Source organism: Vespula vulgaris, chromosome 16, assembly GCF_905475345.1.
Source record: "Vespula vulgaris chromosome 16, iyVesVulg1.1, whole genome shotgun sequence".
Lineage (NCBI taxonomy): Eukaryota > Metazoa > Arthropoda > Insecta > Hymenoptera > Vespidae > Vespula > Vespula vulgaris.
Genome location: NC_066601.1, coordinates 4,764,697 through 4,791,669, shown reverse-complemented (window position 1 = coordinate 4,791,669; position 26,973 = coordinate 4,764,697). Strand labels below are relative to the sequence as shown.

Here is a 26,973-nt window from a genome sequence, read left to right as displayed (position 1 = left end):
GATCGAGACCACGACGAAACGTTCTCCTAGAGGTTTAACGATATAGAGAGGTCGAGCGAACGATTTCGTATCGTATAGGTAAGGATTTGCGGATCGTTAATCATCGATATTCCTTACTTTCAGGTCGAAATCGAAGGCTTGACGGGGAAGATACGTTTCAACGACGACGGACGAAGACAAAATTATACGCTTCACGTGGTCGAGATGACGGTGAACAGTGCCATGGTCAAGGTAAGAAATTTCATCGGCAAATTCGTCCTTCTCGAGAAGCGACCGGTTGATTGCTCGATGTCGTTTCTCTTTCTAGGTTGCCGAGTGGACGGACGAGGCTGGATTTCAAACGATAGCTGCCAAATACGTGAGATTGCGCCCGCACGAGATCGAGAAGAATAGAACTTACATCGTTACAACGATCGTGGTAAACTTGAGTTGCTTCGGGAACACAAATAATTGTCGTCGATCGTTCGTCATGGTCGTTATTAGATAAATTTGACGCGTTTGCTAATTCGACAGGAGGAGCCTTACATCATGAAGAAAAAGTCCGAGAACGGCGAAGCGCTCGTTGGAAATGACAGTTACGAGGGTTACTGCAAAGACCTCGCCGAACTCATAGCTAAAAAACTTGGCATAACGTGTACGTATCGCGTTACCTCATAGAATTCCATCCGATTCTTTCGGAATACTAGATTCGTATAAATTTTCAGACGAGTTGCGAATCGTAAAGGACGCTAAATATGGGACCGAAAATCCGGACGTTCCCGGCGGTTGGGACGGAATGGTCGGTGAACTCATTAGAAAGGCGAGTATCAAAATCCTCGTGTTCGTTACGCGTGCGAATTCAATGGAAGCTCATTTCCTGGAAAACTTTCAGGGAAGAACCTGTCGATTGACCCGTTCTAATTCGACTCCTCGAACGAGTTGGCTATTGATCCTTCTGCAACTTTTGGAACGGCAAAGGGGCTGTTTTACCCCTAAGTCGAACGTTCGCGCGACATCCAATAGATGACTCGAGCTTGCAAGCTCTCTCTCTCTCCCTTCTCGAGGCAGAGAGTATCGAGCTACATCTATTGGACGTTACTATAAATGAAAACGTTGGAGTCTCTCCGTGATCCAACGTTGGTATTTCGCGTTCGTCGAAAGCAAACGCGAAGATTTTCCCTTTATCTCTTGCGTTTCGTCGTCCGAAAGAACAAAGGATAGGGGGGTTCGTTCGAAATCGCTACCGTACGGCCGACGCCGTCCAACCAACCTCCCTCGTTGATTCTTCCAATCGTCGTACATCGGCTTACGTATATTTCAGGAAGCGGACATCGCCATCGCTCCTATGACGATCACGTCGGAGCGCGAGCGCGTGATTGATTTCAGCAAGCCCTTCATGTCTCTCGGTATCAGCATCATGATAAAGAAGCCCATCAAGCAGAAGCCAGGGGTCTTCAGTTTTCTCAATCCGCTGAGCAAGGAGATCTGGGTGTGCGTCATCTTCTCTTACATCGGAGTGTCCATCGTCCTATTCATAGTCTCGAGGTGAGAGACGATAATACTGGAAGCCTTCGTTCTCCCCTCTCTTTCCTTTCTCTTACCCCGTTACACGTACGCCTCTATGTATCTCGAATACAAAATCCGAGCGTCCTCGTAGGGTACATAAGTAGCTTCTACTCCCCAGTAGATAAAGTCCGCACGTAGTCGGACTTGTTAAGGAGTTCGACCGTATCGCGGCCATAAACCCCACGGCAAAAATAGATACGGCAGATATGCGCAAGGACTTTTTTCTATTTTGTTTTAGACCTCGTACCGATCTCGTCGACGTAACAACGATTTTGCCTCTATTCGCCGAGTCTAGCAGCGTACCGATTTCGCTTGAAATATTAAGCGGACGTAACGCGTGACGTTTCTATGCGTGCTTTGCTTCGACGCGAAGAAAAGAGATGGAGAACTAACGGCGAATGACTACGGTTACTTCAGTTATCCTGGTTAATTCCAATAGTTGTCCGTCGCATTTTCCTTATTTTATTTCCGTATCCATTCCCCCTCTCTCTTCCTCTCTCTCTCTCACTGTCTCCGTTTTTGTATTTTCTCCCTGCTCGCCCTTTCTCTTTCATACGGAACGTAATTAAACGACAGTATTTTTATTTCCTTGCCACGAGAACGGTGCTTCGTAGGAGCGCGCCAAAGTGCTGCAGTTACGTGTACAGCCACTGCAATTACGCGTGCATTTATCGCAATTCAGTGGTTATATTATGCCACCGTCCGACGATAAATTCGCGCTGCTTTTATTTCGGACCGAACGCAAGATATCCGCGTTCCTTATCTCTCGCGTGATTCTTTCCCCGATGGAAATAGGTTCCCGACGATAAACGGAATCAAAGATCCTGATAGCTTACACCGTGTTATAGCCAATTTCGTTGTTAATTCGACGTTAAGGTCGGTCGATATCGAACGCGACGACGACGCACTCTTTTCTTCAGACGATTTCTTTTTCTTGCCTCCTTATTCGCTTTTCTTTGTCTCGATCCTATCCACGACATATAGCGAGAATTTATCTATCTCTCCTATCTCGTTTGAACATATACGATCGATCGCACAGGTTTTCACCGTACGAGTGGAGAGTTTTGACGATCAGCGGAGGCGGTGATCCAACCATGTCCGGCAGAAACGATCCGAGCCTTCAGCATCCTCACACGCCTCAAGGTTCCCCGCATATACCAACGTCCAGCATGGCCAACGATTTCAGTATCATCAATAGTTTATGGTTCTCCTTGGCTGCGTTCATGCAGCAAGGTTGCGACATATCACCGAGGTAAGCTTCTCCTCGCTTAACCTTTTTCCTTTCTATATCCTCCAGAAACGCGTTCTTGCAGAACGGTTTGACGTCTGATTCAAACGCCATTAACTATCCTCGCGTACTGCAACTCTTTTGCATATTTTCAGTGGACCCAAATCTCCAATATCAGAGCAAAAGATTAATTAATATCGTCTAGTACGCTATTTTACTTTTGATATTCCATTCTCGTTTCAAATAGTCTTTACAGTCTTCGCGGAGTTAATTATAGACTTTCTGTCTTTCGCCCGCCATTTTCATCTTTCGCCGAGCGAGAGGAAATATATGTATAGATACATATACATATAAATGTATACATAAAGGCGAGAGGAGAGAATAGCTCTCTTTGAGCGAGTCAACTCGAGCGTATACTCGGTTGATAGGATGAATCGAGTAAAATTCAAAGCTCTCCCTTTCGGCATTTAAAATCTCCTGTATAAACGTTCCATACTCTCTTTCTCTTCTTCGCGCAAACACACATACACGTACACCCGTCTACGATCTCATATTTTCTATCGCTACGAAGACGTTATTTCTGAATAATTAGCGAAGAATCAACCTGGCATGCGGTATAAAAAGCGTAAGAAAGCAATGACTTTTGGAAAAAAAGAACGATGATAAAAATCAGCTGTATATGAATAAAACACTACCCATATCGGATAAAGAAAATTTTCCTCTCGATGACGCGAAAGAAATAAAATAGGTATAACGAAACAGGTCGATTATTTATTTAAGGCAATGACGAATGACGTTCTCCTCGATTCGATCGAAATCCCGGTGTTTCTTTTTCTTCCCCTTTTTATCGTTGGCCTTGCGTATTATAATTCAACGGAGAACTTTGCAATCGGTTCTACGACGAAGCTAGCGATCGTTCGAGGGCCGAGCGCGCTCATTTAAATGAGCGTGTTGTTCGTGCTCGAATGAAAATTTTGCTCGCGACACGCGCTGCCGAGGTCGTACGTTCCGATTTTCTTTCAAGCGTTTTCTACCTTCTTCCTTCGTTTCTCTTATTTCGTTTTCTCTCTCGATCGCAATTCCGAAGCTTTAGAGCGCCGAGATGTCTGGAGATTTCGATTAAATTACGAAATAGGGAAAAGGTCAAAAATTCTAAGCGCGATGTCGTGATCATTCGTTTTATCGATCGAGAAAGGAAATGGAGAGAGAACGAGAGAGAGAGAAAGAGAGAGTAAAGGAACGTTCGTTAGCGTTTGAGAAAGTTCGACGAGGAAAGAGTTATATAGGTCGAAAGTTCGAAGCTGCTCTTTTTCCTTCGTCGAACCTCGCAAAACGTGCTTTTACGCGAGCTTGGAGTGCGTGCGCATACCTGGCACTCCTAGTTCGTCATCCATGCGAAGAGAACGAGAAAAAGGGTAAGAGGGAGAGAGCGAGCGAACGCGTGCTCATTTCGAAACTAGGTCTCAATTAATTTACATTCCGTCGTAGTCGAGTGGCCACCATCGCGACCGCCACGAATCTAACGCGGCAGGCTCCTTGATTAATGGTTTAAATATTCCCGTGGTTACGATATGAATTGTAAATTTTCCGGAAACTTATGCATCCGTCGTACACCCTCTTCTCTCTTTCTCTCGCTCCCTCTCTTTTTTCTTCTCGACGATCACCCTTCCTCTTATAAGGAGAATCATCCGTTATTAAATATGACTGAATATTCTTTCGCATAATCGGATTACGGGTCTTTCACTTTTGGCTCGAAACTTGGAGAAAATTCTACGGATTCGAACGAATCCTTTGTACTACGATTTATCGAGTCCCATGAATTTTGATATTATTTTATAAGAAAGACCGACAAGAGGAGAACGAACGGACGAACGAACGAACGGACGAACGAACGAACGAACGAAAGAAGTAATAAAATTTTCCGAGATTTATGTAGAGTCTCTACTTTTGATTTTGATCGATTTTAATCGGAAAAAATCGCAGGTCGATATCCGGCCGAATAGTCGGCAGCGTTTGGTGGTTCTTCACTCTAATCCTGATATCGTCCTACACCGCTAACCTCGCTGCCTTCCTAACGGTCGAAAGAATGGTAACTCCTATAAATTCGCCGGAAGACCTCGCTTCGCAAACGGAAGTACAATATGGAACGTTGTCTCACGGCTCTACGAGGGACTTTTTTCGAGTAAGTAATCGTACGATCTACAAGGACGAACGATACGTCTTCGCGACGTTTTAAACGTCTATTTGACAAATAATAATTGTTCTAATCCGTCTGCCCGTAGAAATCTCAAATCAGTCTATACAGTAAGATGTGGGAGTTTATGAATTCGCGCAAACAAGTCTTCGTTAAAACTTACGACGAAGGGATAAGAAGAGTAAGAACGAGCAAGGGAAAGTACGCTCTACTGATAGAGAGTCCAAAGAACGAGTACATCAACGAGAGATTGCCCTGCGATACGATGAAAGTCGGACGAAATCTCGATGCCAAGGGTTTCGGCGTTGCGACTCCGCTCGGTTCTCCTTTGAGGTGAGCTTTTCTTTTACCGTCAATATTTCGAATGCCTCGATAGCACAGAGTACACGATTCGTTCCTCTCAATTTCGGACTCGTCGATGGGAATCGGAGAAACGATTAACGAGGCGTTTTGTCGTCATCAAGAAGTAAGCAAGTATATTTCGTCTTGGCCACGACATTTCTTTTTGCATCCTCGAAAAGAAGGGAAGAGTGGCGCGCGTCATTACGCTCAATTAGCATAGAAAAACGTGCATATCCTTCTTTCCGTATCATTACCTTTAGAGAACGTTCTCAACGTGGAAGCGCACTTCGCTTCCTTTTATCGTATTTCGCTCACCGCCATTTTTATCGTTCTTCCTCGAAAGAACAAGGAAGACTACGAGCGAACTTTGAAAGGAACGCTGGATCGTTCCGTAATCGGTCAAATATATTTATCGTTCTTTCATTCCGTTTACGTCTGTAAGAAAAATGAATCGTATCCCGTTTCCTTTTTTCGCTCCTCTCCTCGACTCTATTTCTTTCTATTTTTAAGCCCGTTCGTCGATTTATCTCGATTCAAAAGATTTCCTCCCCCTCCCTTTCGATTTTTGTGGAATCGAGCGGATCGATCTCGTTTGACTTTGGTCCGCAAACTCGGTCGAATCTGATCTTCTCGAAACCACTCGTTATTTGCAAATCTTCCTCCTATTCGTTTGCCAGATACATCTCGAAGTCGTCGCGAGCGAACTTTCCCTGTGTACGAAAGGTCTTTTATTCTTTAACCGGAACGGTCGTTAGGTATTGTCCGTCGAGGTCTACTATCGTTCGAAATTCCTTCGGAAGATCAATAATTTTCTCTTTTGAATTTCCCAGGGATTCCATCAACTTGGCCGTGCTGTCATTGAAGGAAAGCGGAGAATTAACAAAGTTGATGAATCGATGGTGGTACGATAGAACGGAATGCAGGCACGGCGACAAGCAGGACGCTTCGAGAAACGAATTATCTCTCAGCAACGTCGCCGGAATCTTTTACATTCTCATAGGTGGACTTCTCCTGGCATTGGCCGTCGCCCTTCTTGAATTCTGTTACAAGTCTCACACCGAAGCTACCAGAGCGAAGGTACTCGTATCATTTTCTTCGTCGAATCGATCATCGTTCGTTCTACTTACCACTCGCCAGTAAATTAAACTCGTTCCATTTTCTTTTAGATACCATTGTCGGACGCGATGAAGGCGAAAGCCAGGCTGACGATCGGTGGTGGTCGAGATTTCGACAATGGACGGGTGAGTCAGCGTCATAGCTCGTTCGAACACGCATACAATGCCAAAACGATACACACACGATCGGTAGAAATCGTCGAAACGAGAAGAAAGAAACGCCTGATCGAAAAATTTCGTGAAAGAAATACGTGCTCCCTTTGCGAACGATGAGTGTACCGATGAAGATATTTTCACTGAGCGTTTCTTCCCTCTTCCGATCGAAAACACTTCAACGTCTCATAACGGAGGATGAAACCTTGACGGAAGTGTCGTATTTCTTACACGCTCGTGTATATATGCATATATGTATATAGCAAACGAGGCATTGTCGGAAATATTCCTAAATCGATGGAGAAGAAACAATTTCTATTACTTTATCAAGCTCTCGCTGTGTCGTTTCGTAAGGAAAACGACGAAATACGCGAAAACATATATACATATATACGTGTGTGCGCGCGTGTATATACAAGTTAGATACACATAGAGTACGCTTGGCATGCAGTTAGCAGCGTCTAAACGTTAACACACACTCGTTTGGTCGGACCAACGAGTATATATATCCGTTATATATATATATACATTTCTGGATGGTGTCGCGATCGACACCTTGATGATCAATTCGACGAAAATGTACAACGTCGATGACGATGGAGCGAGAAGACCCTTTAACTTTTGCATACTGTATATATGAATATATATATACTTATATATCACTAGCATACGTGTATACATTACGCATAAATAGATTTCGGTGCGTGCAATGTGCGGCTGGCTGGATGTGTTGCGCTCTTTTTTTCTGTCTCTCTTATTCGACGGTTGCAGGAGGCGTATAATTGCTCGTTTGCGCATTTCGTTCTACTTTTGTTTTTGTCTCTAGTGGTACGGACTCCAGAGTTAGACGGAGGATGCATGCGCCTTTCCCGGGACCATATGTGAGTACTCTCGCCCGTTCATTTTAATCCCACTGTCTCTCTCTCTCTTTCTCTCTCTCTCTCTCTCTCTCTCTCTCTCTTTCTCTCTCTCTCTCTCTTTCTCTCTCTTTCTCTGTCTGCCTCTGTCTTTCTTTTTCTCTATCTATCTATTCATATGAGTTTTCTTTAGAGCTTTCTGTGTTTACACCATTCGATCTCTACGTCCTATCGTTTGTTTACTCGATGTGCTATGTACTTTGGTACGTGATATATCGATTACTTTATAAAATGAAAATAAATAGAGGCGAATTTTGTTACGACGTCGACCGGTCCACCTTCCTTTGTCCTTTGTGTATATATATGACTCGATAAAAGACGACGGTATATCGTTTAGTTTTACACGCTTTATATCCTGAAAATCTTTTCCCAAGCAAAGATCGAAAAGTTTAGCTTATTTGCGCATAATTCGCATGGCTTCGAGCAAGCTCTTAGCGCGTCACAAGTGGAACATTTTATGACGCATTGCATGTAGCTTTTAATGATCGTAAGCTTCGTAGAAAAGGAAAAAGAGAGTATATATGTATACAAACACGAAACTAGTTTTATTTTTCACGTAAGAGAAAAGGTCTCTCTCGAGTATTCGTTCGAGATTCGTCGACGTCGAGAAGACGGGAACGTTCGTGCGAAGTAAATGGAATTTTCTCAAAGAAACGGCCGAATGTATCGGAAATTAGATATACGCACTTTGCAGAAAGTTCTTTCGCTCGTATGCGTAATGGCATCGTTTCTGGAAAATTCCAAAAGAAAAAAAAAAAAAACAAACAAACGATCCAAAGAAACGACTTCTCACGGACGCGAGAAAGTTTGTCATTGATCGAAACGAAACGAATGGCGTTAACGAATGAATTTTCAGTACTACGCCCCAGCAAACGCGATTGGGACTACCGAGGGCGACCAGGTGCACAGCAATACGCATACTCAGGTGTAAGCTACTCGGACAGTTCGGCAGGTGAGTCACCAGCAATTTCGTTGCCGACTCCACCGCCGCCGCCATTGATGGCTCCACCGCCGCCGCCACCTAGAAGACCACCGAGAAGGAGCGTCACCTTCGCAGACTCGCCTCTGAAGAGTCCGAAGAAGGTTTTCTCGAGGTTTCCGCGAAGAACGTCGAGCGTCGCGACGCTAGACGTCGCGGTTCCTTGGACGCCGGTCTCGCCGCGGCACTGGACCATGCGCGACGGTAAACCCGAGTACGTCACCTGAATAAATCAAAAGAGAAACGAAGACGAGCACCTAACGCCAAAATATATGCCGAATTTCCGAAGGAAGATTCAACGTTTTCTTCGTCTCTCCGCTTTCTCTTTCGCAATGAATTATACCCGTACTTCTTCTACCCCATAGAGCAAAATTTTTTCCAACCACGAGTCGAAATCGCACAGATACCGATCAACGAGAAATCTTCGATACTAACCGTTAAATGGAATTTTTCTTTTTCTTTCCGATCGAATTAATACTGGACAAGTTCGTTACGTTTACGATTCCCTGGGAGTCGTAATAAAAGACGTTGCTTTATGGGGATTCTTCCTTTTCGTATGAAATAACACTGCCAACGTTTGTGGACGAAATACACGGTATGTGTTCTCGCGATGTGTTCATCGCCAAGCGTGTGTCATCGGAGAGACGAAAACGGAATCAGCGTTCGGAGATGCGATATTATTCCCCGTGTCTTCGGACGAGAACGCGTTTGTAAATTGTAAATAATTGTATGAGAATCAAATAGAAGAATCAAAAGAAATCGAAAAGATCGAAAATTCTATAGTAGATCGATGGTCCTGGGGTGGGTGCATGTGCAACCATATAATAAAACGATATTCGTCGTATTAACTGCCATTTCGCATTAACAAGAGAAGAAGAAAAACGAAGAAAGATATCAAAGAGAAAAAGGGTGGTATTAACTCTATAATATTATTCGACGTACGCTTACGTCGAATATATGCGTATCGATGATCGCAAGGTCAGCGAGATCAGAGAGAAGGGAAGAGATTCCAAAGAAAAAAAAAAGAAAAGAAAAGAATCTCGAGAAGCTGTCACGTGCCAAAAAAACAAATACGAAAGAGGACGAACCGTCTCCGATCGTGACACGAATGTACTATTACTATTATTATTATTATTATTATTGCTAGTTATTCTTATTGCGAATTAATTAACTACTTCATTATGGTATACCGGTGCAAACTATTTTGTGCAATGCGAGCTTGAAAAGAATCGCGTACCCCCGTTGGATCCATGAGAATTTTTTCACTAACAAAGTGTATAATCACGTCGAGCGTGTGTGTTGCGAATGTAATAGTCTATATATTACATAAAAATATATACCTATAGACGTTTATTAAAGGTAATATGTATATGATCGTGCGAATTGTGTGAGTGAGAGAGAGAGAGAGAGAGAGAATAGAACGAGCGTGAAAGAAGCGTCGTGCGTTATTACGAATCGGGTGAGTGAGTCTAGATCGATCGTGTAAAGGCGTTGTACGAGTACCTATATCGATCTTCTATGCGATCTCGCGTCGATCCGAAAGTCCGATGTAGGTCGTGAAATAAGAGAAAATTTCTTCTCTCTTTTGGGATTTCCGGATTACTCCGTTTCTCACGAATTAAGGGAAGAAGCGATTCTACGTCGGTCCGGTTCGGTCCGTCGAGATCCCCGATTCCAAAATTAATCATCGTGGCCAAGAGTTGTTGGTGCCAAAAAGACGATATCTTACGTCGTGCGGACCCACGCGTTCGCGATACTATCCATTGATTTATAGCCGTTCGAGCTATCGCACGTAGAGTACATACCTACTTGATACATCGTCGAGAACGCAAACTTTTGCGGACCTTTTTGTTTCCGTTCGCGATACGACGTCGTACGTTTTCCTTATTTATCTTTCTCCGTGTTCACGGAATATCCGTCGAAGCAAGGGGACCGAACGACGAAAGAGATCGAACGATAAATTCGGCATAAGCCGCGACGTGTGTAACTGAATATCGAATATTGTTCGTCAAAAGTATGTACGATCTGACAAAGTACCATTACGTTTTTCCAATGTAAATATCGTCGTTTATACCGAAGAAAAAATGAGTAAGATTCCATTTTCCGTGGGACGTTCGCGAGATCTTTCTTTTTTCCTTCTTCCGACATTCGAAGAGCGAAAGATCGAGGATAATCGATTTGATCCAGTTTCATGCGTTGCGATCTAACTAACTATCATATCGTCAGATTTTCTTATTACGACTCATTGTTATCTATCATCGATTAATAAACGATAGATAATATACGTATCGGTTTAAAGATAGATCGTTAAAACTAATGATAAACGTCGTGCGTGATGTGTTTAAATAAGAGAAAGAATAAAACAAAGAAAAAAAAAGAAAAACGAAAAAAAAAATAAAGATACGGAGAGACTCGTCCTGAAAAGGCGATAAAAACATTGTCACGATTACGTTGACGCAACGTCAAATTATCTCCGCGCGTACGCGCGTGTGCGAGCGTACTCGTCTGCTGTGCGTGCAACGAGAGTGGAAATATGTCCGATTACGTAAGCGAGAGGATCGTCGAAGATTATTAAAAGAAAACAAAAAACAAGAACGAAACACCTACTTATCGAGACAAGTGCAAAATCGACGAGTCGAGAAGCTGCAACGAAGTAACCCACGAGCGAATATAAATGCTGTTCCATTATAAATAGAAAAACGTTCCGCTTCTCGGAGAGTCTCGCTTACGTAGGAAGCTGCTACGTTCGACGCTCGACTCGGAATGACAAAGCGTTGTAATCGTCTTTGTTTTCGTCGTCGTCGCGAACGATTTCCGTGTTGATGTTTATCGTAAACTTTTTCTATCCTCTATTTACCTTGGTGAATAAACACACGAATGAAATGCGATAAAAACACAGAGAGAGATACAAAAATCAAGAGAATCCCCGCGTACCGTCCCTGCGCCGTTGCGAAAAACAATTTATGTAATTTTCTAAGAGCCCAACATCATTTCTTTTCACGACGTTCCTCCTTCACGCATCAGCTACTTACGTTCACCGAAATAAATATCGTCGGCGAGTAAGAGAGTCTCCGCTTGACCGTGTAGATTTTCAACCTTACCCGTTTAAAGAGAAACGTAAACGTTATGGGATAACGAAAATGACGAATAAGGAAATTATACCTGATCGGTCCAATAGCAAAGCGGGGACTGACACGAGGCGCAACTTGCATGCGCACTTACATCCGTACGAGTCGACACGCGGATGGAATGAAACATTATTTTACATATTCCTCACCGTTGTATCTTCATGTAGCTTCGATATTTAAAAGAGAAAAAAAAACAAAAAAGAAAAAACAAAAAAAGAACAAAAACAAAAAAAAGGAAAAAAAAGTACCCTCAATCCTTTGACAGTTTCGCCGAGACTCTCCCGCTTTTAACATGACTTTTAAGAAATATCCGAAGCGACGCGATCGCGAAGAGAGACACGTATGGAGGATGCATTGCGGAGAAAAAGGAAAAATTAGTAGGACATACCTTCGGAACGGAAATACGTACTTAAAGAAAGAAAACGTTAATATCGTTGTAAGGGAGAATGGATGTGTCGAATCAAAGAGAAGACAGGAAAAATGAAAACTAAAGCAAGAGAACAAAACTAGCGTCTTCCAGTTTGTCCATTCCACTTGTCATTGCGTTTTATTCACGCTTGTTCTTCGATTCGAATATCCTCCGTCATCTCCCGTACCAATTCGTGGCGTGATGCGATGAAAAAATCCCTTGTAAACCGTTGTATACCAATTAAATTTGTCACAATACAGGATCGTTTATTTAAACGTAAAAGTCTCTCTCCTCCTCTCCTCTTTCAATCGTTCCTTTCCCTTTCGTTTCCTCGTTAGTTTATACTTCATAAACGACGACTCGTAAGCACGGGATCATAGGATCGAACGATAAATTAGTCTCTTTTAATGACTCTCGCGTAAGGAAGAAAGAAAAACAAAAGGAAGGAAATGAAAGAGAAGAGAAAAGGGTACGTACGTACGTACGTACGTACATTCTTACTTCGAGTCGTGGGACTGCAGTGCGGAACCACTTTTAATGATTTATGCAAGAGACAGTCAGAAATTCTAGCGCACTTTCGTAGCCGGTTTTATGCCGCATTATACGAGACCGTACGAACAAGAAAAAGAAGAAAAAACCAAAAATAATAATAATAATAAAAGGCATCGTCGTTGCATAGTCATCTTAGGGCCCTGTTTGGCGATAATCTAGCATATTTGCACATCATCCGGTCGACGCGCGAGTCGCGAGTTATTCTGCTCCGCAAACATTCGTAGTTTGCCTCGAGCAAAGTATTCCCCGAGTTTCTTCTATCTTCATTATCTGCTATCGTCGAGCGAGGCTACTTCAAATACGCTTAACGCAGCTCGACCCAATTTACCTAATTTTGCACCGGCTACGTAATTTTTCTCCTTCTTGGCAAATACGTCTCGTAGATGACAAAAGCACCGTTTCGTATAACGAAATTTAGCGGATTTCGCGTAAAGTATATCCCGATGACGTCCCAGTCGATTATCGCGCTAATTATATTCGATAAATACTAACGATACGACTATAGTTATTTAAGAGCAACGATGACGTCACCGGAGGGCTGACGTCCGCGACGGAAATAAACATTAATATTCCATGAAAATTCGTGTGGCCTGAATCTATGCGAATGCGACGCTATTTTATAACGCGTATTGCGATATCGGTCACGACAAAAGTAAAAGCTATCGCGTTTTCCCTTTTTTATCGCTTACGGACGCGTACGTACGTACGATTGTCTCTGTCTCTCTCGTTGAACAACGTCGAAAGGTCGTCGCGTGTGAGGGATCGTAGAGGCGCGCGCACGTTCACCAATCAACCGCCTCTAAACCGCAACTAATGCTGCTAATGATATAAATAACGCGCCAACGTATCATAAGCGTTTCCAAAGTAACTGTCGTTAATAAGGTATGCGACACGCTCTCCGTCGTGTAATAGAGTACAAAAAGGTTCCTTCACCCTTTTAAGAGAGACGAAGCCGAGAGAAATTTAGCCAACGTGAAAAACTCGTGTTGCTGCGATGAGAAATTGTTATTGTTCGTAATCATCGATATTAATGACGCTACAAGGCAATACATCGCGTTACTAGCGAAATTTAGTGCGCTGTTAACGTCCACGATTAAATATTATCACGTTACTCGTGAAATTTAACTTTGGTGCTCGCGTATATCTGTCCGAAAGATACCCGGACGATAAAACCTGTGTCAGATATTATTTTTCTCTCGTGAAAATGTTCGTACTTGCGAAGTTAAAGTCGTTAAAAAATAAAGATTAATTAACCGACGAACGAAATCGATGCCATCGAGAAAGTGTAGGTAATCGATATCGGTAGGCAATCAATTACGCTTCCACGCAATTGGATACATTGGAGGTAGAACGACGTCATAATCGAAGCTCGCACGATGCAAGCTGCGCATAGGTCGTTCCCTCTTGCGTCGGGAGCGCCGTACCTTCGGCTTCAAAAACTTTTCTCTGGAAGCGACGAACAACGACGAACAGCGTCGACGAATCTGCCTCGCCCTGTCGATCTTGTCGAGACGATCTCGATAACGAAAAAGAGATGAAAGTGAAACAGGAGGAAGAAGCAGGAGAAGAAACTTTTAGTACGAATTTTCGTTGACGATCGAGTCTAGGAAGTTTCTGCGCCGAGTCAAGGAGAGACCAAACGAGAGACAAAGATAGCCGCGAAGAGTTAGGTGAGAGCAAAGGAGAGAGGGATACCTCGAGTCCTTTTGTCGTCTCCGGTTGATCGGGCGTCGGTCCGGTCGGCTGCGAAATTCGACGCCTGCGCCAGAGCGTTGTTTATATCGGCCGGCCGCTACGCGCTAAGGCGCGCGCGAGAGACAGAGAGAGAGAGAGAGTGGATGGCGGTGACGGTGGTGGCGGCGGAGGAGGACTGGGCTCAAATGGAAGCTAAATATAGAGAGGGTTGCCAGGTTGCAGAAACAGCCGCCGCCCCTTTGAGTACTGGGACGGCTCGGGCCGCGCGAGGAGGGCGCGAAAGAAGGGGTGGCAAGGTCGCGTCATTGATCGAGGGTGGAAGGGGTGTCGGTGTGACGCTCCTAATGACGTCATAGCTCGCTACGAGCTCCGCTCGAGGCGCGCGCCACCACCACCAATACCACCGAATCGTGTGTTCGTTGCCTCGCCCTGCTTCGACTATCCTGCTCCCTCCATCCTGCGCCTCTTTGCTTTGCTCTTCCTTGCTTTGGCCCAGTTTTTTTACTTTGCGCGGCACTGCGTTGCGCGCTGGACGAATACGTTGCTCTCTCTCTCTCTCTCTCTCTCTCTTTCTGCCCCTAAGCCTTTCTCTCTTTTGCATTACCTTTACGCATAAACCTCTAGGAAAGAAGAAATTACGCGGAGAATAGAAAATCGAGCTTTATCCGCTTTACGTCTTTTATGCGCGTTTATTTACGATACGGAGAAAGGTTAAATAAGTTTGCTCGTTCTCTTCCATCCCCTTCTTTCCTTTTTTCTTCATTTGTCCTGCTTTGCCTCGTACTTTAGTTTTTATCCGTCTTTGCCGCATCCGTATACTCGGCTAATATCTTTCATCGTCGTTGCAGTCTGCCGGAGACTGGAGGAGAAAGGAGGCTCGAGTTTCGAAACGAATCGAAATCGTTTCTTTTTCTTGCTCGTCTTTGTTTCCCCCACGAGGAGAACGCGTTTTCTCGCGACGAACGATCGCCGAGCTACGAACGGGAGCGACCCGAATTTCGATCGGACGGAAAGTGGAAAGCTCGCGACGGTGCTCGGCCGTGGCTCGCTCTTCCTTTGTTCCGAACGATCGTCCGAGCGATTATTCGCGCCGCTCGATCCGTATCGCGCGAATTGGAATTCGTCCAGATACAGGCATTTAAGCTTTAACCGGTCGTGCCGAGTGGCTTCGTTAAGGTTAACGATTTCGCGTGGTATCGACCTGGACAACGTCGCATCAAAATCGCGAAATAAGTAATTTCACGAAAGAGTCTTCGCAAAGGCAAAAAGAATTAAAAGATACGCAAAGAGATCGAGTGTCGCGTCGCCGCGTAATCGTTTAGAACGACTCTCGATACTACTCCGAGCGTCCGAACGAATCTTGCTCGACGCAAAGAGAGAGAGAGAGAGAGAGAGAGAGAGAGAGACGGAGGAAGAAATTAATATTCCGGGCGATTACGCGCTCGTTTGATCGCATTGAAGCGGCTTTTCAAAATTAATATACAGACTCTGATGGGAGATTAATTCGCGCGTGGAGAAACGTGTGAGTTGGCGCGTGTACGCGCGAAGGGGTGTGGCGCGGGACGAGCGACGCAACACTTTGCGAACCGCAATCATCCACTGTTTCTGCGGGCAACGACATCGTCGGATTAACTTGATCGTCGATTAAACCTCCATTCGTTGTCGCGCCTGGGATATTTCATTATCCCGCAACCAAAATCTCGCCGTCCGTTTTCGCTCTTCATAATTAGGGCTCTCGGCGTATTTCATTTAGCACGAAGGATGTTTTATATCCGTTTAGCGAAAAGAAATGAAATCGTTAAAGTCGTAAGGAGAGAATGGAATTTCCAAATCGTTTCCAAAGATTTTCTTTCGCAAAACATTTTCCGATGGAAATAGAAGCGCGTAGCGCGAATAAATTCCATCGCGCGAATAACCCGTGACCATTAAATCACGAGTCACTGCCGTCGCATCCGGGGACGTAGAAACGCGGCTTTGAAACGCGAGAGGAATGAAAATGTAGTCGAGCCCGAGATATGTCACGTTTAGATTCGCGCTAACGATAAGATACTCCTTCCTACGAGAGACGAAAAATCGTATGCAACTTGGAACTCGTCTAAAAAGTAAGAAACTCGAGACGCTGAAAGTACGAAAGTAGTAGACGCGCTGGCGTTTTCCCCTTGGAAGTTAAGAACCGAATGGCTCTACCTTCCATCGGAGCTCCCCTCTCTTTCACCTCGCGTAAACTTTAGAAAACACAGACGACGTTTACCATTTTTATTTTCACGCTCGTCCGACGATCTTTCCGCACGTATTCACCTTTTGCAGTTCGACGATACCGCGTATACCTACTTGGAAGGTTTCCGAAAGGATGGTTAAAAAGCAAGGTAAAGAACGAACGAGAAGGAAAAAGAAATCGATGGAAGGAAAGCGACACGCATCGCTGTTCGTAGACTCGGGGAGAACGTTGAAAACGGTAAGAAGGAGTCGGAATCCGCGAGCGATAAACTCGAATGGAAAACCGTGACTGCGGTACACGGCTACCGTATCCCCATACCGTTGCCGTATTCCGTAGCTTTTCCAACGCCGGTTTGGATCCCGGTAAGTTCCAGTCCGTGACTGGTATAAATTATGCCGGTGGCCTATTTACATGACTGCCATCCCGGTTTTCTGTCTTACTCCGCCACACTTTGCAACGGCAAACTCACGTACTCGCACACATAGAGACTGAGAAAGTCAGGTAGGTAGGATGGATTGATAGGTACTCGCTTCCTTCGAATAGAATCTTAAAAAAGGTATTATCAAAGGTGAGGCGAGTAACGTTCGAATAAAATTTTTAAAAAGCGACGTTGAAGAGCCTTTGCTGCGCCTTAGCTGTCAAAAGAAAGAATAACGTGCGAGATGTGCATGCGATTCGTGATTCAAACGAATAAGTTCAAACGTAACGTCGAATCGCGTTTGATTTTCTTGCGGCACACGAGCGGAACCACATGCCCGTGAGTAATATTAGGATCTGCATATAAGTATCCACGTATATCAACGTATTCGACGTTGATATTTCGAGGAAAGGAAATAAAAACGTCAAGAATAGGAAGGGAGAGAAAGAAGAAGACGGTATACGATACAGCGAGAGGCAACCAAAGAGGAGAAATACGTTTCGCGGGGAACAACTTGTTACTTAAGTGGCTACGTCGCGATGGAAAATCCTCGGACTTTCTTATTCGTCGAAAATTGGACGAAAAGCGACGGAAAGACGTTCCGAGGGAGAACGGCTTCTATTCGGAGAAAAATAATTATTTACGCTTGTTACGCAACTGGTATCCACGGAGGACGAAGTTGCGTTCGTTTTAAAACGAATGGAGAATAGAGCGGAAGTACTTTTTTCCACCGTCCTTAAACTTTTCCGCAACGCAATTCCCGTTACGAGCGGAAGGATCGGCTTGAAGAAAGAGAAATAAAAAGGTGGAAATAATAGAAAGGTGGAGGATAAAAGAAAAGAAAAAGATTCTCCGGGGATTGGAACGTTTGAGCGTCCAGGCTGTCGAGTGGAGATTGATCGTCGCATAATTCATTAAAACGCGCTACGAGAACGAAAGACGAGAACTATGATGCGCGGACTCGCGCGAACCGCATCGAAGAAATAAAAATCCGGATGCTCTTGCGGCCGAACAATTTCTAGCGACGTAGACGAGTTGACGCGTTCCTTCGAAAAGAGGTCGATCTATAAGTCAATTACAAGCCATTTCGTTACGACGTACCCGGCTAAAAAGGAAGAAAAAGGTAAATAAGTACTTGCGAGTGGGAGGCAAAGCTCGTAACGAATCGATCAAGAAACGTTATCGCTCCATCTTACGGGAAGACATTATTTATTCGTCGTCCAGGTCAAGTGCACATCGACGAGTTATTAAATAATTTTCCTCTTTCCCCCTACAGGTGTATCTTTATCTTCCTCCCTTTTTCTCTTTCTCCTTCCCTTCCTCGCTCTCTCTCTCCCTCCCTCTCTCTCTCCCTCCCTCCACGTTAGCCCATCGTTCTATCGCAAATTATTATTTTTACTACTCGACGTACTCCACGGCGAGTATCGCAGCACGAGCCTATAATAGCATTTATCGGGTAATTACTAAAATTGCTGCAGTGACTGCCACCGCGCTAGCTAAGTGGTCGTAGCTATTATTAGAATGACAGGCGCGGCTGCAACCATCGGATCCTTTACCGCTATCGGTGAAAAGCACCGCCATCTTGACACGCGATCGTATCCATTGTTTCGAAGCTAACATAATACCAACGGTGATGTAGTTCCCTTCATTAATGCCTTTCTAGGAGTCGCTTGATCAAATGCGATCTCGAAGAAACGATACGATACGATAGGGGCCGAACTCTACGAACTAGAATCGGCCGTGGGTGCTTCCGCTAAGAGGCGGAGAATAATCACGAGTCTCGATGGGTACTATCGGACCAGCAGAAAAACTACCTTCAAAATTGGCCTTTAACACCGAGAGAAATAATGACGGCGACGTGGATGTAGTTGATCGTGCTACTTGGCTCATTGCATTAATTACAGTTAATTGGCAATTACCGCGTTGCGCCTCCTCGCGCGACCCTGACAGCCTGGCGCAGCGATCCAGACGCTTCTGCCGCAGAGGAAAATCTCTTTTCGGGGCAGAAAAAGTGCCTGCGTCTCTTTGGCATACTCTCCAAACTTTTTCTCTTCTTTTCTTTCCTTTATACTTTTTTTTTTGTTATAGCATACGAGAAACGATATACAGGGACGTTTCGATCGTTTTCACTTCGTTGACGTTTCGATCTCTTATACGAGTATTTCGTTGTAATTATATTTACGTGAGAAATGCGAGAGAGAGAGAGAGAGAGAGAGAGATGTATATTCAATGCGGATACAAAAGAGAATGCGTCGAGAGGAGATAAGGACAAAGCAGTCGTTAGGAAGAAGCAAATGCCTCGACAGGTGACGTTATATAATAAGAAACAAAAATAGCCGGATTTAGCGTTCGCGGCGGGTCATTAGGTTCGAGCCCAATTCACTTTTGCGTTTGATCCTTTTATTTCGCTGTTTCTCTCAAGCGATACGACCTACGTTGTCGCACCTAACGAAGGGAGAGAGAAAGACGAATCGAGTGTGTGCGCGCGTGCTAAGCTAAATTAAATCCTCCGCCGTAGTGCTGAAAAGCAGGAGGTAAGCGCGATATACACAAGAATTCCGCCACTCGAGAATATGTGAATGAAGCCAGGGGTCGCGATACACACACGCGCGCGCGCACCTACACGTCTCACTCTCTCTCTCTCTCTTTTTCTTTGAGTCCTGCGTACCGCCTAGCTGCCGTTCGTGGATACCTTCAACGACCCTTCGTACGTGTGTTCGTCTCTGTATTGCACGTACGCGTATATCAGTGGTTCTTAATTACGACAATGGAATATTCCGCGCGTAAACGCGATCAAGAGCAATAGAACTCCTTCGAAAGCAAATCGCGCGAAAGATGTGACGTTGATTCGACGAAATGACGCTCGTGAAATTTCTTGCTTTTTTTTTTCTTTCTTTTTTCTTCTTTTACGACCGTAAGAGGAAGAAGAAAGACGGAAAGTTGGAAAGAAACGGCACGGCAGAGACGAAGAACCACTGAAATGCGCGCATCACGAGGATCCGGATAGGAACGGGATAGGAACGTATGAATAAGCTGCATTACGTTATGAAGGGTAATGTGGCTTATTCATACGTGTATGCTCCCTAGTGTGTCGATGTGTTAACGCGTCGTCGGAAAAGTCATCGTAAAAGAAACACGCGATGCGACGCGACGCGAGTCCGGACGCGCGAGCGCGTACATACACGCGCCGAAAGAAACTACGTTTACTCGCTTCGCTTTCCCTTTCTCTCTTTTTCCACTTTTTCTTTACTTTCCTTACTTTCTTACGTTTTATTCGATCTTAATTTATTCTATCTTATAATGCACTTTACTCGAAACGCAGGATAGTAAAGCGTTTGTTTACGAGTCCGCCTATCCCTTTTTTCTTCGTCTCCGTTCTCTTCTAACTCTCTTTCGTCCCTTCTTGCCCATCTTCGCGTCAACATCCTCCTCGTTATACATCTATTTTCGCGCGCATACGACACGAGGAGTTTGCCGGCACAATCACGCTCGTAAACGCCATAAAGTCACGCGAGCGAGAAGTTACGCGACCCGGAGGGCTACTTGCGATGCATCGACTCGATTCTCGCGCTTCGCCGAGTACTACAGTTTCGCCAGTCCAATCTGAAAATGAATCAAAAGGATATTTCTCTTTTACGTTCTCGTCCAGTACGAATGAAATTCATTTTCTTGCTGCAGGGCAAAACAGTAATTTCGCGATTCGACTTGGACGAATCATCCTTTTCTACGTTGGACCGAAAGCAGGTATCTATTTCTTAGTCGCGATACATACGTACGTTATTTGAATTTCATGTACCTATCTGTATAATTGTCGCAAGCGTTTATGGCCGCATACGAAAAGGGTTCATATCGTTTGGTTTTCGATCGATTTTAATTTGGCTCGCTCCGAACAAATTTTTGGCTGGGTTCTACGAGAAAAGTCACATTTATGCGACGATATATATGTGTGTGTATATATATATCTGGTGTGTGTGTTATATATATATATATATACACACATACGCCATAGGCCGTCGAGCTACAATTACAAATTTGAAGCCCTTGTGTTGGAACAACGAGCGTAGCCCAGGTCCCTTAGTGACGTTTGCGGTCCTACTACCACAGATTCCGTTTGCACAGTCGACGCTTTATTACGCAAGTATTGGTCGTACGTGCTCGGTACATACGTCGACGTAATGCCTCCGGAGCAATTCTAACGAAAACCGCAGCATCTGAGAATGCATCGAGAGACACGAGATTATCGCACCGGCGATAATTAACCCTTGACTTTAACCACGATGAACGAGATATTCGTCGTTTGATTACGACGGATCTTTCGACTATCGAGACGAACGTATTACTCCTTCTTCGCGTGCGGAATACAACCGATGCCGGAGTAGTCACGCTGCCTGAAATATGACATGAAATATGACAACTTTTAATCAACTTTTAATCGACCCTAGTTGCACGATTTCAACTTCTTTCGAGGGAAACGATAATAAAACGCAGCGATACTTTCGTATCGATCAGTAATGACATCGAGATTGGCGCCATAAAAATAATCACAGGTTACTTTCGATTCGATCGAATAATTCGCTCGCATTTAAATACGACGTATCGTATTCGTTTGTTCCTGTTTTTCGACGAGGATGATGTGGGTTGGTTAGTGGTAAAGCGGGAGGAAAGAGGAATAGAGAAAGTAGGGGAAAAAAGAACATTTCAGGGCCTTTGTGCGATTTTAAATGAACTCTCAGACGTATTTGCGTTCTAAAAAGGTGCCCTAATTTTGGAGAATACCGAGTGCAATTTTACGTTCCACGGCTTGGCCCGTTGCTCGTTATTGAAAGGAACGGCCTTCTCGATTACCCCCTCGAACTTTTCGAGTAGGGATAACCGAAGATCGACACGCGGATAATCGGGTTCGTTGCTTCGGTGGGAAGCTACCAACGATCGAGATTTTTCTTCTTTGCCCTTCTCTTATTCACCTTTTTCGTAGAAACAGAACGCGCGATACGAGATAAGGAGAGCCCCGAATCGTTCCTAGCCGCGTTATTCGATGCTCCGTTTGTACGAACTGAGAATATACTTTAACCTACTTTTCTTCCTTCCTTCTCTTCGGTGCCATTAAAAGAAAAGACTTTTCGAGAGGAAACCAAAGGTAATGCACGTACTTGACCACTTACCTACGTATCTACCTACGTACTTACGTAGGTACGTAGAAACGGAGGAAATTTCGTTAAAAGTTATCGCGAATAAAAAGAAAAGGAAACGATCTAATTGAAGGGGTATCGTTGCAAAGACTTTCTACTCGAAACGTTCGTTTACGTATCCGGCGAGCGAATTCCCCCGTGAATCATGATAACAATTATAATTATAAATGTAGTTTGAAAGGGTTGAGCTTAAACGCGAACACGAATGCGACGCGGATCGTACCAAGCTCCATCAATTGGTTCCTCGACCTCCTCTCCCCCACTCGGCACTCAGTTATCTCAATTTATGTACCTACGTATACTTATACCTAGCGGGTCTGCGTACGTGAGGAACAAAAGGCGAACTTTCGATTGACTCGAGGAAGTCGGTCCGCAGCTACGGAATCGAGATCGGGACGAAGCGTTTGTTGTGCGACCGCGAGGTTCGGGGATATGGGTTGGCTTAAATCAATTCGGTGCATTCACGGTGGGATACCCAGTAGGTATATTATGTACCTATTATCGGAAAAGTCAATCCACCGCGAATATCGTCGGCTTCGTGAACAGTAGGGAATCGAGATTTCCGTAATCGAGTGGAGTAAGAGAGAGAGAGAGAGAGTTGATCGCACACCCGGTATATTCCTTCTTGTACTAGACTTTTACTCCGTTGCATTTATACATCTGCAGCGGTGATGTAGTATCGCGTTACTTTGCGAAAAGAGTTTGTAAAAATGTATCAAACATGCGACGAGTAAAGAGATCGGCGTTAAAATGTAAAATATATTCCGCGCTTGCTCGCTAAATTCTCGTTAATCCAATATGAAGGGAGGTCGAACGACAGCGGGAAAAGGAATAGTTAAGTTCGCACGAACGTGCGAACGAGTATCGTAAATCGATGTAGAAAGGATACTTAGATCGAAGAGCACGTTTACGAGCTCGCAACGAGTAGCGAGCATGGCCACGCGTAAAAAGGTAGGTCTTCGGCTATGGAATATTAATTCGAGAAGGATTTAGACCGTTCCTTCCTCGCGAAAGCCTCTTTGGCATTTCCCTGCTCTCCTTCAGGAATTTAGATCATATGGGAGGTTACCTCGACGGCTTTTCCTCGAAACGACGCCAGGACGATAAATCTATCCGTTCGTCCATCAATCTGTCTCTCTTTTCACGAAGAAGAGGAAAAGAGAGAAGGAAAGAAATAGTCGGGTAATTCGAGATGGTAAAGGAGCGTGCAAATCGAGCAACCTCTTCCGTAGCGTGTTGCGACGGGTGAATAATAAATGTCGAAAGTGGGCACTGCGACCCCGAGAGTGGTCACAGATGTGCTAGGCTTACGATGCACTTTACTGCACTGCAGTCCCGTCGCTTCGCCTCGACTCGCCTTGCTTTCCTCGTTCTTTGCTCGTTCCTCTGCGTACTCCCAAATATATCCGGTCTATGTGTGTTTCGAGAAATAGGTGGTGTTACTCCGCGTATACGGGTACTTACTACTTACATGCGTAGACGCGTGCACATTCGTCGCCCTCTTCTTCGCCCGCATACGTGCATACTCCGCTCGTACATGGCGTAGGCAAGTGTGTGCGTATACACACACACACACACACACACACATACGTGCCTGTTATGTATCCATGTACGTGTTTCAGCAGCACAAAACACACCTCGAGTACCGCGGTGGCGTTTTAACTTTCCGTTGTGAGCGAGTACACTCCCGATTGGCGGGCCGCGTCAACCCCTTGGACTTTTCACCTCGTCGCGTCGATCCGACTCTCAGACGATCCTCCGACGTCTCCCTACCTCTTTGTCGTTCTTCTATACATTTTCGTTGCAAACTCGGGGTGACGCGTGCACGGATTTGGCTCGATTCGAGATGCTCTTCTATCTACTCTCTATTATCTCGGTGAATGCGTCCTCGAAAGATCCTCCAAAAGGTAACTAGGGTGCACGTGCGATCTTCGGATGTCGCACCGAAGTAATTGAAATCATTTTCTATTTTTCTCGTTAAACAAACGATCGTTTCTTTTCTCTCGTTACGTCGCGCTATCTAAGGAAGCCTTTGAGAATATCGAGCTGGCCGAGTAAAATTTCAAGCGCGATAAAAGAGTCTCGAGATGGCAAATAAATATGAAAGAAGAGAAAAGGAGGGAGATGAATGAAGAGACGCGCAAAGCCCAAAGATATATAAATATTACACGAACGTTGGAACGATAGGAAGAAAGCTGTGAGAGGCAGCTGAAAAGTATAAAATATGTGCGCGCGTAGAAACGTACGCGGTTTCTTTCCGTACGAGCCGAAAGAGCGTGAGTATACGAAATGGACGAACCGAGTTCACCGATATATTCGATATCTCGAAGAAATGTATTTACGACGTCGCCTCATAAATTTTCCATATCCGCGTTGTAAACGTCCGAACTCCACGGTTATTCTAGTCGTAAGAATAACAATTAATAACTTTGTGCTTCGAAATCCTGCCGAGCCTATCGTACTTGAATTTTTATAATAACGGCAAATGAATACGCCACGAACAAAGCGGCGCGAGTAAATGTCGATTAAAGCAGTACGTCTCGAGCGTAATCCTTTGATTTTCCATCGTTTCGCTAGGAAAATCGTCGCTTTTATAACGGATTATGCGTTTTTAACGCGTTCCAGAGAAGAGGGGAAAAATATTTGAACTAGAGAAACGCCCGAGGACGTTAAATAAGAGTAACGCAAAAACTCGACTCGGTGACTAAACATGTACGCGCTTAACGTTCCGCGCTTTGCGTGTTAATCCAGTTTGTATTACCGCGCGAGCTTCTAACTCCGCGACAGGTAATAGGCTTAGAACCCTTTCCCAGTATTTCGAGCTCTCAACTACGGAGATGTCGTTTAAATTTAATCCTAAATTGATTGCGAATTCGTGTCAGCGTCGAGAATCGTTACGACGATGTCTTACGACGCGTCGAGATATTTTTAATTGGACTTTTTACGTCGAGCCTGTCCATTTCGCGCGTTGCGGAAAATAAAATGGATGTTTCTTCGTTTACTTTGGTCGATGAGCAAACCGTAATAAAGTAAATTCGCTGACGGAATAAATAAAAAAGGAAAAAGAAAAAAGAGAAAAGGAAAAGAAGAAAAAAGGAGGGTCAGGAAGTAGCAGCAAACATAAAACATAGGAAACGTGCGCACGATAAAATTCAGGGAAGCATTCATCCTAGATAACGGAAGATATTATCCTACTCGATATTATTAGTCCACGTAGGGAACGTCGCGTTTACCTAGGATTTCTCGTCCAACTGTGCGCGGGTATCGATCGGTTAACCGCGGCATTTATCGAGTCCAAAGAATTATCACCTGGCGATTCCTTCTCCACTGTTCTCTTCTTTATCGTTCCACAAATACACCTCTCTCTCTCTCTCTCTCTCTCTCGGTATTTTGCGAGTTTTCCGATACATTAATTACATATTCGTGTATACACACAGAGAAAGAGAGCGAGAGAGCGAGAGAGAAGTCGTTTGAGAGCAAGAATCTAACGATAAATTCTCTTTTGCCCTTTCCCGGGCCGATACCGTCCGAGTATCGGTCCAATGCCACCCCCAATGCCAGGGCAATTCCAGCCCTGTACCACCCACTCGGTGTAACTATTCGTAGAAAGCAAGATGGGCGAAAGATTTCGTCGTCGACGTAGCAACGCCGTTAAACTTACTCGGCACTGATGACTGAAACGGTTAAGAGATCGCTGAAGCAAACGAAGGTCGAATAGTCGAAGAGGAGTTTGCGGAAAGGTAGGGTAGGAAAGGGGTAGCTGGTAGTTACGACTGTGGTGGTGCTTCTGGTAGTGTGGTTTGCCTTATCGGACGTGTCGGCGAACCGTGAAATCGATAGCTCGATACTTTGCGCCGTCGCGCGCGGCCTTCTTCTCTTCCCGTAAAATCCTTCTAACGAGTTTCTGCGTTTCTCAAGGTACACCGTTTCGCACCGTTGCGATCTAAGATGGTGCGCTCGAGACAATCGCAGCTTTCTACCTGTGCGTACCTTAGACGAAACCTTCGATTTCAAGCGTTCGAGAAGCTCGTTCGCTCGCTCGCTCGATAAATATCGAAACGAGAAATCGATAGGAACGCGACGAACGTTGAGGTCGTTTCCGCATAATTCGATTAAATGAAAAATTTCGTAAACGTCGGATCGATCGAGATATCGTTGCGGATAAAAGCAATAAAGTATTTCGTTTACTGCGAAAATGCAATAAATGCCTATTCGATATTATTACGAGCTTGTTATTTCGATATTTGTTAATTCGATTAACGAAATAACGCATCCCGTACAATCGAAAACGACGTTTCTTGCAATTGTCTGCGAGAATCGGACGTTTTCGATCGGTGGTGTAATCAGCTTCGCGAGCGAATCGTCACCGGTATTAAATTAAACGTCGCACGTGCATACACCTATATACCGGTCTTATAAAAAAAAAAAGGCACGACGAATTTTTGCCGCAATGATGCGAGCTCGAGAGAAGACGAGGACAGGATATCGGATGAGCCGAGGTCTTTGACGACGGAACATCGTCGCATTCATAGACGTTTTATCCGCCCTTTTTTCTCTCCTTCTTCTTCCTCCTCTCATGCGAACGTTCTCGCCCTAAAAACTTCCTCGGCGGAGAATCGAAGGATAACGACGTTCTTTATCTCCGCGATAAAAATAATTTCGACCGCGGACGACGAACGCTTCTCCGAAGAAACGTATTTTCGAAGGGAAGAATAACGCGCCATTTTCCAAGAGACCTTTCCTTTTTCTCTCAAGTTCAACAAGTTCGAGTTTACTTGGCTCACACGTTAAACACGTTCGAAATTAAACGCGACTCGTTAAGCGCGAAGATCCGCGCAACTTAACCACGACGTTGTACACATTTTGCCTGAAATTGTCACGAGATCGCGTT

General features: G+C 44.6%; 1 protein-coding gene across 4 annotated transcripts in view; it reads left to right on the top strand.

Annotated features, from left to right (window-relative positions):
• LOC127069727 (glutamate receptor 1) overlaps positions 1-12,292 on the top strand; it is a 131,949-nt gene extending 119,657 nt beyond the window's left edge. For 3 of the 4 annotated variants that reach the window (XM_051007105.1, XM_051007103.1, XM_051007107.1), the window contains exons 9-19: positions 124-231; positions 308-418; positions 514-634; positions 705-799; positions 1,301-1,524; positions 2,585-2,797; positions 4,757-4,955; positions 5,056-5,300; positions 6,140-6,386; positions 6,476-6,550; positions 8,351-12,292. In XM_051007105.1, the coding sequence (XP_050863062.1) occupies positions 124-231; positions 308-418; positions 514-634; positions 705-799; positions 1,301-1,524; positions 2,585-2,797; positions 4,757-4,955; positions 5,056-5,300; positions 6,140-6,386; positions 6,476-6,550; positions 8,351-8,425 (1,713 nt within the window). In that variant the 3' untranslated portion in view covers positions 8,426-12,292. Of the gene's footprint in view, positions 1-123; positions 232-307; positions 419-513; positions 635-704; positions 800-1,300; positions 1,525-2,584; positions 2,798-4,756; positions 4,956-5,055; positions 5,301-6,139; positions 6,387-6,475; positions 6,551-7,403; positions 7,459-8,350 lie in introns of all 4 variants that reach the window. The other variant, XM_051007104.1, reaches the window with a different exon arrangement.
• The last annotated feature ends 14,681 nt before the right edge of the window (positions 12,293-26,973 follow it).